This window comes from Muntiacus reevesi, chromosome 7 (genome assembly GCF_963930625.1).
Source record: "Muntiacus reevesi chromosome 7, mMunRee1.1, whole genome shotgun sequence".
NCBI classification, from domain to species: domain Eukaryota; kingdom Metazoa; phylum Chordata; class Mammalia; order Artiodactyla; family Cervidae; genus Muntiacus; species Muntiacus reevesi.
The window spans coordinates 19049367-19065860 of record NC_089255.1 but is presented as its reverse complement, the minus strand read 5'-3'; the positions used below and the strand labels follow the sequence as shown (position 1 = coordinate 19065860).

General features: G+C 37.9%; 1 protein-coding gene across 6 annotated transcripts in view; it reads right to left on the bottom strand.

Moving 5' to 3' along the window:
• BBS4 (Bardet-Biedl syndrome 4) overlaps positions 1 to 16494 on the bottom strand; it is a 48635-nt gene that overhangs the window by 26931 nt on the left and 5210 nt on the right. For all 6 annotated transcript variants that reach the window (XM_065940462.1, XM_065940464.1, XM_065940463.1 and 3 more), the window contains exon 2: positions 13879 to 13930. In XM_065940462.1, the coding sequence (XP_065796534.1) occupies positions 13879 to 13930 (52 nt within the window). The remainder of the gene's footprint in view (positions 1 to 13878; positions 13931 to 16494) is intronic.

Here is a 16494-nt window from a genome sequence, read left to right as displayed (position 1 = left end):
TCTCTGGGCCTCCATTTTTCCCCCTATAATTTTCATTGGAGAAAATTATGAAAAATCTGAAAGTGGTTATTCAATCAATGTTAATTTCCTCATGTTAAAATAGGAACTATAATACTTTTCTACCTCCGTATATTACTGGGGACATCAAAAGAAATAACAAATCTTGAAAAATGGAAGGCATTTTTGTTATATCAATTTGAACTCTGTATCAGACAAGGTCTAATGAGGAAACAGAAAGTACTTTAGGATTTAAAACAGAAGGTGAGGGAAGAAATGAGAACCAACAGGAATAGTGATGCAAATCAGAGGTTAGCAAGGGAACAAGTCACTACCACCTCTGAACTGAGGGGAAAAATGGAGGGAATGTATTGCTACCAGTATCTAAGGCTGAGGTTACCTGGAAGAAGCTAAAAGCATATGGCCTGACTGGTAGAAGCAACAAGAGACACTTCAGAAACCACCCTACTCCTCCAACTTCCCAAAGCAGAGAGAAAGAAAGGAAAGCCCTGTCTTCTCCTTCCTCCCACCCTCCAATCTCCTGACAGTTCCCCTCACTTGCTAATCCAGCCAGAAACTGTGCTAACACCAGAGTCTGAGAAGGAATGAAGCCCATAAGGGTGTGCTCCTCACAATACTCAGCAGAGAAGGGAAGGGTGAGGAATGGATCTGAGGCAAATAGGTCCAGGATCAGCATAAATACCAACTCTGCTCAGGAATATAAATGATGATTAAGAAGGCAGAAACTAGACTGACTCAGCAGTCACCCAAGGATATGTGCTAAAAGATAGCTTTATTAAAAAAATATTAAACCGCTACCTATCCAACAGGTTTGCCTCTCATGAACTTAAAATGGGATGAGGAAGAAAGGAAAAATTCACATAGAAGATTATGGTTTTACTACATACCCTGTGTGCATGTGTGCTTATTTGTGTCCCAATCTTTTTGATTCAATGGACTATAACCCTCCAGGCTCCTCTGTCCATGGAATTTTACAGGCAATACTGAAATGGCTTGCCATTTCCTCCTCCATGGGATCTTCCCAACCCAGGGATCAAATCTGCATCTTCTGCATTGTGGGTAGATCCTTTACCACTGCACCACTGAGGAAGCCCTTACTGCATACCCTAGATTATTTCAAACTATCTTACTTTCTAAAATCAAAACTTAATTCCCCATATTTATGTAAGATATATTTATATGGTTTACTTATATCTATAATAATATGAACATTAAACAAAGGTCCGTCTAGTCAAGGCTATGGTTTTTCCAGTGGTCATGTAGGGATGTGAGAGTTGGACTATAAAGAAAGCTGAGCACTCAAGTACTCGGGCCTGGTGCACTGGGAAGACCCAGAGGAATCGGGTGGAGAGGGAGGTGAGAGGGGGGATCGGGATGGGGAATACATGTAACTCCACGGCTGATTCATGTCAATGTATGACAAAACCCACTGAAATGTTGTGAAGTGATTAGCCTCCAACTAATAAAAAAAAAAAAAATAGTGGACAGAAAAAAAAAAAGAAAGAAAGCTGAGCGCTGAAGAATTGATGCTTTTGAACTGTGGTGTTGGAGAAGACTCTTGAGAGTCCCTTGGACTGCAAGGAGATCCAACCAGTCCATCCTAAAGGAGATCAGTCCTGGGAGTTCACTGGAAGGACTGATGTTGAAGTGGAAACTCCAATACTTTGGCCACCTGATGCAAAGAGCTGACTCATTTGAAAAGACCCTGATACTGGGAGGGATTGAGGGCAGGAGGAGGAGAGGACGACAGAGGATGAGACGGTTGGATGGCATCACCGACTTGATGGACATGGGTTTGGGTGGACTCCAGGGGTTGGTGATGGACAGGGAGGCCTGGCGTGCTGTGGTTCATGGGGCCGCAAAGAGTCGGACATGACTGAGCAACTGAACTGAACTAATTTATATATATATATATCTATAGCAAAGTGTTTTCTCCCTTATTATTCCACCAAATGTTCCCATGAGGCTAGTGAGTCATACAATTTTGGGACTATTCACAAATGAGGAAATTAAGATGCCAGAGGTTAAGTAATTTGCCTATATTCAAGAGCTTATTAATGGAAGAGGCAGGGCTATATCCCAGGCCTCCAAATTACTCATTTAACCACACCAAGTTTCTGTCCCAATTGTAAAGAACTTTCCAACTTTACACATTTTAAAACTGGAAAGTCCTTTATAATTGGGATGAAACTTGGTGTGGTTAAATGAGTAACTTAGCAACACAAATTAATAATGATATCAAAGTTTTCCTATAACCAAAAAAAGCAGAACAGGACTTTTGACATATTATGGTAGCAAGATTTTCAATTAAAAAAAAAATACATACAGTAAAAATAAAACTGAAAGGACAGAGAGAGTATTAGGCTCTGTCCATTCCTCCTCCTCACTAGAAATTGAGCTATTTTCTAAAGAATTTCTATGCATAATTCAGCGTATGGGAAAGTGCACACATACACAAAGGGGATTATATTAAACGTATTTGGAAACTTTGCTCATATCTACCGAACTTAAATACATTCTTCCCAGTGACCCAGCAATCCTGCTACTAGGTACATAAGTGTACCCAAAAAACATACACTTTAAGGATGGCATTATGCATAACATCTCAAAATGAAAGTATGTTCGTTCCAAGTAAAATGAATAAACTGGGGGTATCACCCCATAATGTAATACTATGTTATAATGGAAAAAAACAGCTATTACTGCATGCAACAAGATACATGAATACCACAAAGATAATTCTGAGCAAGGAAGTCAGATACTGAAATGTATACACTGAATGATTCCATCCACTTATATCAAGTTCAAAAGTAAAGGGTAAAAAAGAAAGGGTAAAACCCTTTCTACAAGGTAGAAGTTAAACACCTAAGTAACTACTCTGAGGAGTAGTTAATGACTGGTAGGGGGTATGAAGAAGGCCTCTAAGATGTTGATGATGTTCTATAATTTAATCGATGGTGAGAGCAAGGACTTCCCTGGTGACACAGTGGATAAGAATCTGCCTGGCAATACAGAGGACACAGATTCGATCCCTAGTCCAGGAAGATTCCACATGCGGTGGAGCAACTAAGTCTGTGTGCTGTAACTATTGAGCCCGCTCGCCCTAGAGCTGGAGTTCCACAATAAGAGAAATCATTGCAATGAGAAGCCCACACACAAGGAAGAACAACTCCCCTCAACCAGAGAAAGCCTGCACAAAGCAATGACGATCCAATGCAGCCAAAAATAAAATAATCAATTAATTAAAAATAAATACATTGGGTTTATGTTTAAAAAAAAGGTGAGTACATGAATACATTCTTTGTAAAAATGTATTAAACTGTACAATTACAACATGCACTTTTCTGTATATATGGTATATTGATAAAAAAGTGTCAAGAATCAAATTAAACACCCCCTCAACCAAAAAGATTAATTTCTGCAATACCAATGCAGAAGAGGTGGGGGAACACAACTCAGTCTGAGGGTAAGGGTCAAGATCTAGGCAAGACACAAAAAGCATTAACCATAAAGGAAAAAAAAATAATAAATCACCCTTCATCAAAATTAAAGCTTCTGATCAAAAAAAGAGTCCAAAATAGCCGGTGGATAAAAGACAAAGAAAGGGAAAAGCCCCCGAAAATGGAACAATGGAACAAAAGAAAACCCACGGATAGGAGTGCGAACTTCAGGTGAAACAAACACACTCCCTTCCTGGCTAGCCCAATTTGCATAGAGCAGGCTCAGCGGGGAGAAGACAAAATGTATAAAGAGAGGAGGCAAGACGAATTGAGGCCTCTCCTTTGGGGTCGGCCCACTCTCACACCTCGAGGGTGTACTATCCTTTGCTTGCCAAATAAAACTCTGGGCTGTAACCGAGCTGTGATCATCAAAAGATGCATTGCTGTATGACTTCATGACAAGAAGCTCAAGCACAGACAGACAAAATTTACTTTCAGGGACAGAAATCAGAACAATGGTTCCCTCTAGGGAACGGAAGGAAGGGCTGGTTGGGAAAGGGCAGGAAGAAACTTTCTGGGTGATAAAAATATTTAACTCGTCCTCGGTGATGACTTGGAGAAGGCAATGGGACCCCACTCCAGTACTCTTGCCTGGAAAATCCCATGGACGGAGGAGCCTGGTAGGCTGCAGTCCATGGGGTCACGAAGAGTCAGACATGACTGAGCGACTTCACTTTCACATTTCACTTTTATGCACTGGAGAAGGAAATGGCAACCCACTCCAGTGTTCTTGCCTGGAGAATCCCAGGGATGGGGTCGCACAGAGTCGGACACGACTGAAGTGACTTAGCAGCAGGTGATGACTACATATGTTATTTGTCAAAATTCAAAAACTGGGCACTTAAAATTTGTAGATTTTACTATCATTGGGGAAAAATACGATGTATATAGTACCTTCTATTCAAATTAAAAGTTAACACTATTCCTCAAAAAAATAAAACAAAACTACATCATTAAGTGGAGCCAGCAATTCCACTTCAGAGTATATACCCAAAAGAGCTGACAGCAGGGAGCCCCTTTCTACAGTGGTGCTAGAAGGATTCCAAGGAAGTTAAGGCCACACTGAGGTGAGGCCCTGAATAGCAGTGAGGTGGGCAGCCACCAACTGGGCACTTTCATCTTCATCTACTGGCCTCATCCTACACCACAATGAGGTGACATTCATTCACAGAGGATAGATCAATGTTTTCATTAAAACAGCTAACAGAAATGCTGAACACTTCCGGCAGAGCCAGTCTGCAAAGGCTCCAGCATTGTCAACACGGGAAGCCTTATCTGCAATGTGGGGGCTGATGGATCTGCCCTACCAGGAAGTCCTGCCCCTCCACCACTACTCTCCAGTTGAGAAGTGGAAGGCAGAGAAAGAAGAACAAGAGGAGTCCAACGACAACATGAGTTTTTTGACTAAATCTCTTATGTAACATATTTAATAAAAAGCTGAAGTCCTATAAAAAAACAGAAAAAAAAAGTAGGTACTCAAACATATTTATACATTAACATTCATGGCAGTGATACTGACAATAGTGAAAAGGCAGAAATAACCTATAAGTCCATCAACAGATAACTGGATACACAAAATACTTACTGTATGTACAAACAAAAGAATATTATTTAGCCTTAAAAAGTAATGAAATTCTGTTCAAAATGCTATAACACAGATGAACCTTGAAAATATGCTAAGTGAAAAAAGTCAGAAACAACAGGATGTACAACATCGAGAATATGCAAATTCATAGACAGTATTGGGTTGGCTTGAAAAGTTCATTTGTTTTTTTCTGTATGATGGCTCTAGTTGCACTTAGTTGTCTTTAACATCATTCAAAACAATTTTGTTAGATTCTATTGTGACAACTGTTATATCAGTGTGCATTTTTTAAAAATTTATCAAAATTGGTGAATTTTTTTGTAGCCACTTTCATACTAAAGATGGAAGAAAAAAAGGCAACATTTTTGGCAGATTATGCTTTATTATTTTAAGAAAGGTACACACAACTAAGACGCAAAAAAAAAGGTTCGTGCAGTGTATGAAGAAGATGCTATGACTAAATCAAACGCGTCAAAATGGTTAGCAAAGTTTCATGCTGTAGATTTCTCGATAGATGAGGCTCAGTTGAATATACCAATTGAAATTGACAGTGATCAAATCAAGACATCGAGAACAATCATATCTATACCACGTAGGAGATAGCTGACATACTCAAAACATCTATGTCAAGCAATGAAAATCATTTGCACCAACTTGGCTATGTTAATCACTTTGATGCTTGGGTTCCCCGTAAGTTAAGTGAAAAAAACCTTCTTGACTGTATTTCCATTTGTGATTTTCTACTTAAACATAATGAAAACTTTCCATTTTTAAAACAAATGTGACAAGCAACAAAAAATGGATACTGTACAATAACGTGGAATGGTAGAGATCATGGGGCAAGCACAATCGACCACCAACAACCAGACCAAAGGCCAGTCTTCATCCAAAGAAGGTGATATGTTGTATGGTGGAACTGGAAGCAAGTCCTCTATAAGCTCCTTCCGGAAAACCAAATGATGAATTCCAACAAGTACTGTTCCCAATTAGACCAAATGAAGGCAGCACTTGATGAAAAGTCTCCAGAATTAATCACTAGAAAATGCATAATCTTCCATCAGGATAAAGCAAGACTGTATGTTTCTTTGCTGCTGCTGCTGCCAAGTCGCCTCAGTCGTGTCCGACTCTGTGCAACCCCATAGATGGCAGCCCACCAGGCTCCTGTCCCTGAGATTCTCCAGGCAAAAACACTGGAATGGGTTGCCATTTCCTTCTCCAATGTTTGAAAGTGAAAAGTGAAAGTGAAGTCACTCAGTCATGTCTGAGTGACTCTTTGCGACCCCATGGACTGCAGCCTACCAGGCTCCTCCATCCATGGGATTTTCCAGGCAAGAGTACTGGAGTGGGGTGCCACTGCCTTCTCCAGTATGTTTCTTTGATGACCAGGCAAAAACTGTCACATCTTGGCTGAGAAGTTCTGAATCATCCGCCATATTCACCAGGCATTGCACCTTGGATTTCCATTTATTTCTGTCTTTACAGAAGTTTCTCAATGGAAAAAATTTCCATTCCCTGGAAGACTGTAAAAGGTACCTGGAACAGTTCTTTGCTCAAAAAGATAAAAAGTTTTGGGAAGATGAAATTATGAAGTTGCCTGAAAAATGGCAGAAGACAGTGGAACAAAACAATGAATACGTTGTTTAATAAAGTTCTCAGTGAAAATGAAAAATGTAAAAAACAGAGGAACTTTCTGGCCAACCCAATAGAATAGAGGATACCAGGGGCTAGAGGTGAGGGGAAATGGAGAGTTTATATTTAATGGCTAAAGAATTTGTTTGGGGTCCTAAAAAAGTTCTGAAAATAGATGATGGTGATGGTTGCACAACATGGTGAATGCCACTGATGCCACGGCATTGTACTTTTAAATGATTAAAGAAGTAAATTTTATTTATGTTTTGCCACAATTTCTTAAAACTTCATTTATTAAAAGATATTTTAAAAGCAAACCACAAGCTGAGACCAAGTTTCTCACCTAGTAAATAGATTGTCTCAGACTGTAAATTAAATTCATCCTAGGCTATGCAGCCACTCCAAAATGGGTAAGGTCTTCAATGAAGACTCCTTTAAGGAAGGAAATAAGCCCATGAAGTAAATCAATTAACTCACCTCAACTGAAAGCCAGAAGAAAGTTTTCTGAGTTATCTGAGGTCATAGCATGGGAGGAAAATGAAGAGGATGTAAGTAGCCCCATGTAGGATATTTTTTCTCAGAACCATCAAGTAGTTCTGTAAACAATTCCAAATAAGTTGCTTGTTCTTGAAAAAGTCCTAATATATTTAGACAAGAATGCCAAATAGAAAATTGTTTATCTCCTCCAGTGAGCTGGCACTCACTACCCTTAAGACTGGAGTCAAGCTAGGATAATTGGCCTCTCAAGCTGAGGAGGGAAGGGTGTGGGAGACAACATCCAAACCCAGACTCAGAACTTCTCAGTTAAAATGCCATGGCTGCTGCTTGTTCAAATAAAGTTTCTCTGCCTGTTAATTCAACTTATGTGTAAGTCTCCATGTTAAACTTACCAACTTCCTATATTCTACCTTCTACTGAAGTATCATACTCTAACTACAGCAGTGGTTCTCAATCAGGAACAATTTTGTACCCTAGGGAACATCTGGCAATATCTGGAGACATTTCTGGTTGTCACAACTGGGTGCTACTAACATCTACTAAGTAGAGATGAAGAATGCAGTTACCATCTTGCAATATACAGGACAGCTCCCCCAACAAAGAATTACCTTGACCAAAAAGTCAATAGTACCAACATTGAGAAAATCCAAACTAGAGATTAAAAAGATATTTAAGGATTTCTAAATTTTTATTGAAGTATGTATGTGTGCTCAGTCATGTCTGACTCCTTGCAACCTCATGGACTGTAGTCTGCCAGGCTCCTCTGTCCATGGAATTTTCCAGGCAAGAGTACTGGAGTGGGTTGCCAGCTCCTACTCCAAGGGATCTTCCTGACCAGGGGATCAAATCCACTTTTGCATTTCCTGCATTGACAGGCAGATTCTTTACCACTGTGCCATCTGGGAAGCCTCTTATTGAAATATAGTTGATTTACAATGTTAATGCCTGCCATACAGCAAAGTGACTCATCTATATCTATTTATCTAGTTCTTTTTCATATTCTTTTCCATAATGGCTTTTCATGTGAAACCTTAGTGAAAGTCGCTTAGTTGTATCTGACTCTTTGCAACCCCATAGACTACAAAGTCCATGGAATTCTACAGGCATACAGGAATACTGGAGTGGGTAGCCATTCCCTTCTCCAGAGAATCTTTCCAACCCAGGGATTGAACCCAGGTCTCCGGCATTACCAGCGGATTCTTACCAGCTGAGCCACCAGGGAAGCGTACTCACAGACACAGAGAACAGACTTGTGGTTGCCAAGGGGCAGAGAAGTGAGGGAGGGAAGTACTGGGAGTTTGAAACTAGCATATGCAAACTACTATATACAGGATGGATAGACAACAAGGTTCTACTCTATAGCACAGGGAACTAAATCAATATACTATGATAAACCTTTACCATGATTTTGAACAAAATACTATGATTTTGTTCATACTAGATTTTCAATATACTATGACATATATCGCTTCATATACTAAATACATATTATTTCATATACTATGTTATATACTATTTCAACAAAATACTAGATTTTCCATATACTATGATAAGCCTTTATCACAGTATATTGAATATAGTTCCCTGTGCTATACAGTAGAACCTCGTCTATCCATTCTATATGTAGTAGTTTGCATCTGCTTATTCCAAACTCCCAATATTTCCCTCCCTCACTTCCCTGCCCCTTGGCAACCACAAGTCTATTCTCTATGTCTGTGAGTACGCTTCTGTTTCATAGATACACCAATTTGTGCCATATTTTAGATTTCACATGTATGATATCATATGGTGTTAGTTCGTCTCTTCCTGACTTACTTCATTTAGTATGACAATATCTAGGTCCACCCGTGTTGCTGCATTATCTCATTCTTTTTAATGGCTGGTAATTTTCTGTGTGTGTGTACACACACACACACACACACACACACACACACACACACACACACTACACCTTCTTTATTCAGTCATCTGTTGATAACACTTAGGTTTCTTACATGTCTTGGCTTGGTAAATAGGCTGCTATGAACACAGGGAAGCATGTATCTTTCTGAATTAAGAGTTTTGTCTAGGTATATGCCCAGGAATGGAACTGCTTGATTATATGGCAACTCCATTTTTAGTTTTTTGAGGAACCTCCATACTGTTTTCCATAGCAGCTGCACCAATTTACATTCCCACCAACAATGTAAGAGGGTTCCTGTTTCTCCACTCTCTCCAGGATTTACTATATGTAGGCTTTTTAATGATGAAGACTCTGATCAGTGTGAGGCAGTACCTCATAGTTTTGATTTGCATTTCTCTAATACTTAGTAATTAGGAGCATCTTTACATGTGCCTGCTGGCCATCTGTGAGACATCTAAGGATTGCACAGTGAAATATGGAGACTTTCTGTTCAAAATACAACATTGATTTTTAATTTGTTAAAGTTCACTAATCCTTAGGGCTGATTTTTTCCTGTTTTCTTTATACTTCCCTATGTTTTCCAAATTTCTATAAGCTTATGCTGATTTTCTCATTAGAAATTAAAAGATGCTTATTCCTTGGAAAGAAAGTTATGACCAACCTAGACAGCATATTAAAAAGCAGAGACATTAATTTGCCAACAAAGGTCCGTCTAGTCAAGGCTATGGTTTTTCCAGTGGTCACGTATGGATGTGACAGTTGGACTATAAAGAAAGCTGAGTGCCAAAGGATTGATGCTTTTGAACTGTGGTGTTGGAGAAGACTCTTGAGAGTCCCTTGGACTGCAAGGAGATCCAACCAGTCCATCCTAAAGGAGATCAGTCCTGGGAGTTCATTGGAAGGACTGATATTGAAGTGGAAACCCTGATACTTTGGCGACCTGATGCGAAGAGCTGACTCATTTGAAAAGACCCTGATGCTGGGAAAGATTGAGGGCAGGAGGAGGAGGGGACGACAGAGGATGAGATGGTTGGATGGCATTATCGACTCAATGGACATGAGTTTGGGTAGGCTATGGGAGTTGGTGTTGGACAGGGAGGCCTGGCGTGCTGCAGTTCATGGGGTCGCAAAGAGTCAAACACAACTGAGCGACTGAACTGAACTGAACCTCAACACTTTTCTCTCATTAAGGACAACAGTATCTGTACCAGTAAGTACACAGAATAACACTATCAACCAAGTAGACTTAACTGACCTTCAGAGAATACACCACCCAACAGGAGAAGAAAACACATTCTTTTCAAGACATACGAAACACATTCTGGGCCATAAAACAAGTGTGTTCTCTAATCATAATAAAATGAAACTAATAACCAATAATTAAAAGATACCTAGGGGGAGAAATGGAGAAGGAAATGGCAATCCACTCCAGTGTTCTTGCCTGGAGAATCCCAGGGACGGGGGAGCCTGGTGGGCTGCCGTCTATGGGGTTGCACAGAGGCGGACATGACTGAAGCGACTTAGCAGCAGCAGCAGGGGAAGAAAAGGTCTGGAAAACTTCCCAAATATATCGAAATCAATCAATACTTTTCTTAATAGTATATGGGTCAAGAAGGAACACAAAGTAAATTTTAAAATATCTAGAATTGAATAAAAGTTAAAACATAACATTTGAAATGTATGTGAAGCAGTTAAGCCATGTTTAGAGAGAGATGTAAGTACTAAATGCTTATAACAGAAGAAAGAAGATCTCAAATCAATGATCTAAGTTTCTACCTTAAGAAACTGCAAAAAGAAAAGCAAATTAAACACAAGAAAATATTAGGTAAAAGCAGAAATCAATGAAACTGAAACAAAAAAGCAATAGAGAAAAAATAAAATCAAAAGTTGGTTCTTGAAAAGATCAATAAAATGTATAAACATCAAAAAAAAAAAAAAATGTATAAACATCTAACCAGACTGATCAAGCAAAAGAAAAAGAAAATATAAAGTACTAAATTCAGGAACAGAACATCACTATATATCCTAGACATTAAAAGGAAAATAAAGAAGTACTATGAATTTTATGTCTATAAATTTAATAACTAAGATGAAATGGACAAATTTCTTTGGAAGAGAAACATTATCAAACCAGTGTCTAAAGAAATATGTAACCTTAATAGTCCCACATCTATTAAAGAAATTTGGCTTAACTTAAAAACTTTCTAATAACAAAAAGATCCAGACTGGGACTGCTTCACTGTCCAATTCCAGCAAATATTTAAGAAATAACACTAATTCGATACACAATTTTCCAGAAAACAGACGAGAAAATAGTTCCCAACTTATTTTAAGGTCAGCATAACCCTGATACCAAAAACAGACAAAAGCGCTGCAGGATAAAAAAAAAAACAACCACAGACCAACATCCCTCATGAACACAGATGCAAAAATACTTAACAAAATATTAGCAATATATATACTGAATCCAGCAATATATAAAAAAGTTTACAACACCATGACCATGTGGGGTTTATCCCAGGAATGCAAGGTTGGCATAACATTCCAAAATTCAATCAATGTGATTCACTGTATCAGCAGATAAAATCTTGGGTTACAGAAGCCAGAAATTAAGGGAAGGATAAGAGCAGGTTATACCCTAGATATTTTACAAGCCTGTGTCACCACCTTGAACAATTCCAAAGGCATCATTTATAATGCATTATATTTATATATGAATCATACCCCTGACACTGTGCAATACAACGGTATTGCAAAGGTGTAAAATGGCTGCCCAAAGGCAAAGGAACCTTAGCTGATTAACATAAAAATCCAGATCAACAGATTTTATCTTCCAGATATTTCACAGGCCCTGTTCACATCATACCTGGAATATTCTATTTAGTCCTAAATGCTCTACTTCCAAGAGGGCCAACAAATTTAACTATAGAGCCAAAGCAATAATGGCAAATGAGTTCTAAACTCTCACATGGAAAGAGTTGAAACTGGAAATGTTTAACCTTCAGAAGGATGGACCTAGGGAATACGCACTGCACTTTAATTATTTGCTTATATTCCCTATGCCCTGAAGACTGTCAGTTCCCTGAGGGCAGAATCCATGCCCTATTTATCTGTGCATTCCAAATACCTATCACTGGTCTTGGAACCTGCTAAGTACTCACACGTATGAGGGGCTCAAGAACAGGAAAAGCTAAACTTTAATACCAGAAACCAGAAAGTCATTGCTCTGCAGTCGATAAGGGAGGAAGAACTGATTGGAAAGGGCACTATGGCACTGCTAAATTTTATAGCATACTTGTCAAATATGTCTCTTTTCCAATAGCTATAAACTTTTCATCTCATTAACCTGAATTGGGCATGGGCCAATTCTTGATTGGTGTATACTAATTACAATTTTCTTGGACTGGAAGTCAACTGAACCACACAGGATGACCCTGGAGGAAGCAAGGAAAGGATACTGGAGAGATGATTACAATACCCACAAGTCCCAAGACACCCTACTGATTAAATGAACAGATATCACAGCAAGAAGATTCTCATGTCCAGAAATGGAGTTTAAAATATTAGCAATGGGGACTTCCCTGGTGGTCCAGTGGCTAAGACTCCTTACTCCCAAATGCAGGGGCCCTTTGATCCCTGGTCAGGGAACTGGATCCCATATGCCAGAACTACAGATCCTGCATGCCACAGCTAAGACCCAGTGCAGCCAAATAAAAACATATAAATATTAAAAAAAAAATTAGCAATGATGTTAGACACTGGCAGAATTCATCTAAATTTCACAAATAATCTACATTGTAGATGTACTGTTCTTTCAACGAAAGCTGTTTTCCTAAAAAAAAAAAAAAAAAAAAAAACCCTTTGAAAATAAATTCCTGAAAGTTAGTATTTTCCAACAACTTGTATTATAATTTCAAAGAATAACAGAATAACAGAAATGCCCCAAATAAACACTTTATTAACAAAATCAAAACTCTTAGCAAACAACAGGAGAACGCACACTGCAAAACCACATATACCCTGGTGACTATAACTCGGGTATGCAAACAAGAGCAACACACAAGACCCTGGGCAACTCACACCCCTTACATGTTTCCTCATCTAGCAGATAATAAATAAATGAATAAACAATAAAACAGATGGTCTCTCCCGCTAAACAAAAAGTTCAGGTATTTTCTAATGCCTAGGAAGTTGATAAGACAGCCAGTCCTTTAGAACTGGGTGAACATGGAAGAACATCCAGTATAGTCACTGACAAACTCAATGCAAACCCTCCTAAGACTTCCTAGGTTAACAAATGAAGAAATCTTATTCCTCTATATAATACGTACCTCTGTTGGATTTTTTAAATTAATTGATTTTATTTTTTGCTGCACCTCACAGCATCTTACTTCCCTGATCAGAGATCTAACCTGGGCCCCTGGCAGTGAAAGCGCTGAATCCTCACCAAGTTAGGCTTCCCAGACTTTTTATAAAACCTCACACTTATTCAACACACATATACATGAGATTATTTGAGGCCTGATCTGTACTATAGGAACTTTATAGTGGTTTTTCCACAAGTAGAAAGTTAGTACACATTTATGTATTAAAATAAAACTTCACTTAAAAATACTTTTAGGTAAAATCAATCCCCTAATATCTAACAACTTCACAAAATGAAAGCTAGATATGGCAGAACAGAAGAATCAATAAGACAGAGAAATCTGTGCAAATATACAGACGCAATGAAATTATATACAGACCTTTTTTCAGTCGGGGTTTTTGAGATTCAGCAGACGCAGGAACCTGAGTTCTCTGAAATGAAGAAGCCTGTGTTAAAGCACCATCATAAATCTTGCTAGCTTAAAGCAGCATTCAAATAAAAATCATCATCAGCTCTCCAATCATGCAAGTAATCCGTTAACTGCATAAAAGTACAAAGAATTATTTTGAATATGGTTTAAAAACCAAATGTCAAGTTGTACTTTTGCTGTCCCAACTATTAATAATGCATAATGCATATTTATTATATATACTTACAATGTGCATTTATTATATAGAATTGTAATGTATGATATAAAGTATATAAATAAATGTGCTAAGTTCTTAGACATATTAGTATTATAAAACATATTAGTATTATACTTAATGCTATACTGCTTAGCACCCAAACCAAAAAAGTGACAATTTTGATAAGAGGAAGCTTATAAGGTCATCTACACAGAGATGATCTAGCACTCAATTCTAGGATGGAGTATTTTTAAAGAGTCATTATTTAATATCATAGGCACACTATTCTATACTATAACTTGGCAGAAAATCTTCAAATGAATTTTTTTTTTTAATCTGCCTCCCATGTTGTGTATAAGAAGCTTCCCAGGTGGCACTAGTGGTAAAGAATGTGCCTGCCGATGCAGGGTATAAGAGATGCAGGCTCAATCTGGGTCAGGAAGAATCCCTGGAGGAGAGCATGGCCACCCAGTCCAGTATTCTTGCCTGGAGAATCCCATGGACAGAGGAGCCTGGTGGGCTGCAGTCCAGAGGGTCGCACACAGTCTGACATGACTGAAACGACTTAGCATGCATGTATGTTATATATAAGGAAAAATAATGGCTGAAAATTTCCAGAGGTAATGAGACAAACTAATCTTTAGATTCTGGATGCTCAACCAATTCTAACCAAGTTAAATTAAAATAAATCCACACTTAGATACATCATAGGACCTCAGCAGTGACAGTAAGTTCTTAAAACCAGCCAAAGGAAAAAATGTATCACCAGATTATCTGCAACAAAACGACAATTTGACAGCTGACTTCTCAACAATTAAAAACAGAAGATAATATCACTGACATTCTAAGAATAATTAGAATAATTAGGTACTAATGTACCTTACCCAAGAGTAAAATACTAAGTAAAGTGAATATTAACCTAGACATGAGATCAGCAAACTATAGCTCACAGGTCAAATCCAGCCTATGCTCTATGGCCTGCAAGCTAAAAATGACTTATACATTTTACATATTAAAATTTTTTTTAATATTTTAGAACACATGAAAATTATATAAAAATCAAACTTCAGTGTCTAGAACCAAAATGTTATCAGAACAGTTACACTCACATGTTTATATATTGCCTATGGATGATCTCCACTATATGTGCACAACTGACTGATTTGTGACAGAATATATGGCCCATGAAGCTCAGAATATTACAACTGTCCCCTTAAACAGTTTGTCAACTCCCAATCTGAACTCTTACACCAATCAAAACTAACATTCAAGAACAATGGCAAAATTTAAAAGTCTTTCAGACAAAATGTGAATTTTTAGAATTCCTAAATAAGTTTTAACGAACATACATTAGGAAAAAGGAAAATAATCTCAGAAGCAAGGAGTAAAACAATGAAAGGAACTGGTAAAATATGGAAGTATAAGCATCTACTTACTAAATAAAACAAAAAGTATAATTTGTGGGGCTGAATTGAGAAATACAAGAACTAAAAAACTGAACAATGGCTAATTGGCAGAAAGCAACGGGTAATAAAACATTTGATGATCCCTGTATTATTCAGGTTTAGTATGAACTTTCATTTAAATATATATTATTTAAAAAATCTGAGTACTCTCTTAAGGAAGATGAAAGTCAGAATAGAAGGAGAAAAAAATGAAATTCTCTAGCTAAAAGACAGATTGCCAGAATGTTTTTTTTAATCTAGATATATGCTATCTGTATAAAGAAACATCTAAAATAAAAGGGCAAAGAAAAACAAAGTAAAAGGGAGAACAGATATACCAGGAATACAGAAGCAAAAAGGAAAAGTAGCAATATTAACATTTAGACAAAACAGACTTCAAGAAAAAAGCTTCATCAGGAAAACGAAAACAAATTAAAATAGATTGAAAACTAATAATGGAAAGGGCAAATTTTAAAGCCTTTAAAAAATACATAGGGCAGGGAAGTTTTCAACAAGATATAAAAGCACAAACCAATTAAGAAAAGACAGAAACATTCAACTACATTGCAATTAATAACTTCTGGGGACTTCTCTGGTAGTCCAGTGGTTAGGACTTGGCGCTTTCAGTGCTGTGGCCTCGGGTCCAACCCCGGTCAGGGAACCAAATAAGACCTCTTGAGCTGCGCAGCACAGCCAAAAAATAATAACTTCTGTTCCAAAAAGGAAGTGAAGACTGAAGACTGAGGGAAGATATATACAATACAAAACAAAGCCAAAAAAGACAAATAACAGCCAGTAACTGTAAGTATTACAAGTCAGTAAGAAAAGCAAATACTGAGGTAGAAAATTAAATAAAACACAATAACTAGGCATTGCAGAGAAAAGGAAAAGGAGACAACCAACAATACTAATTACTAATCAGGG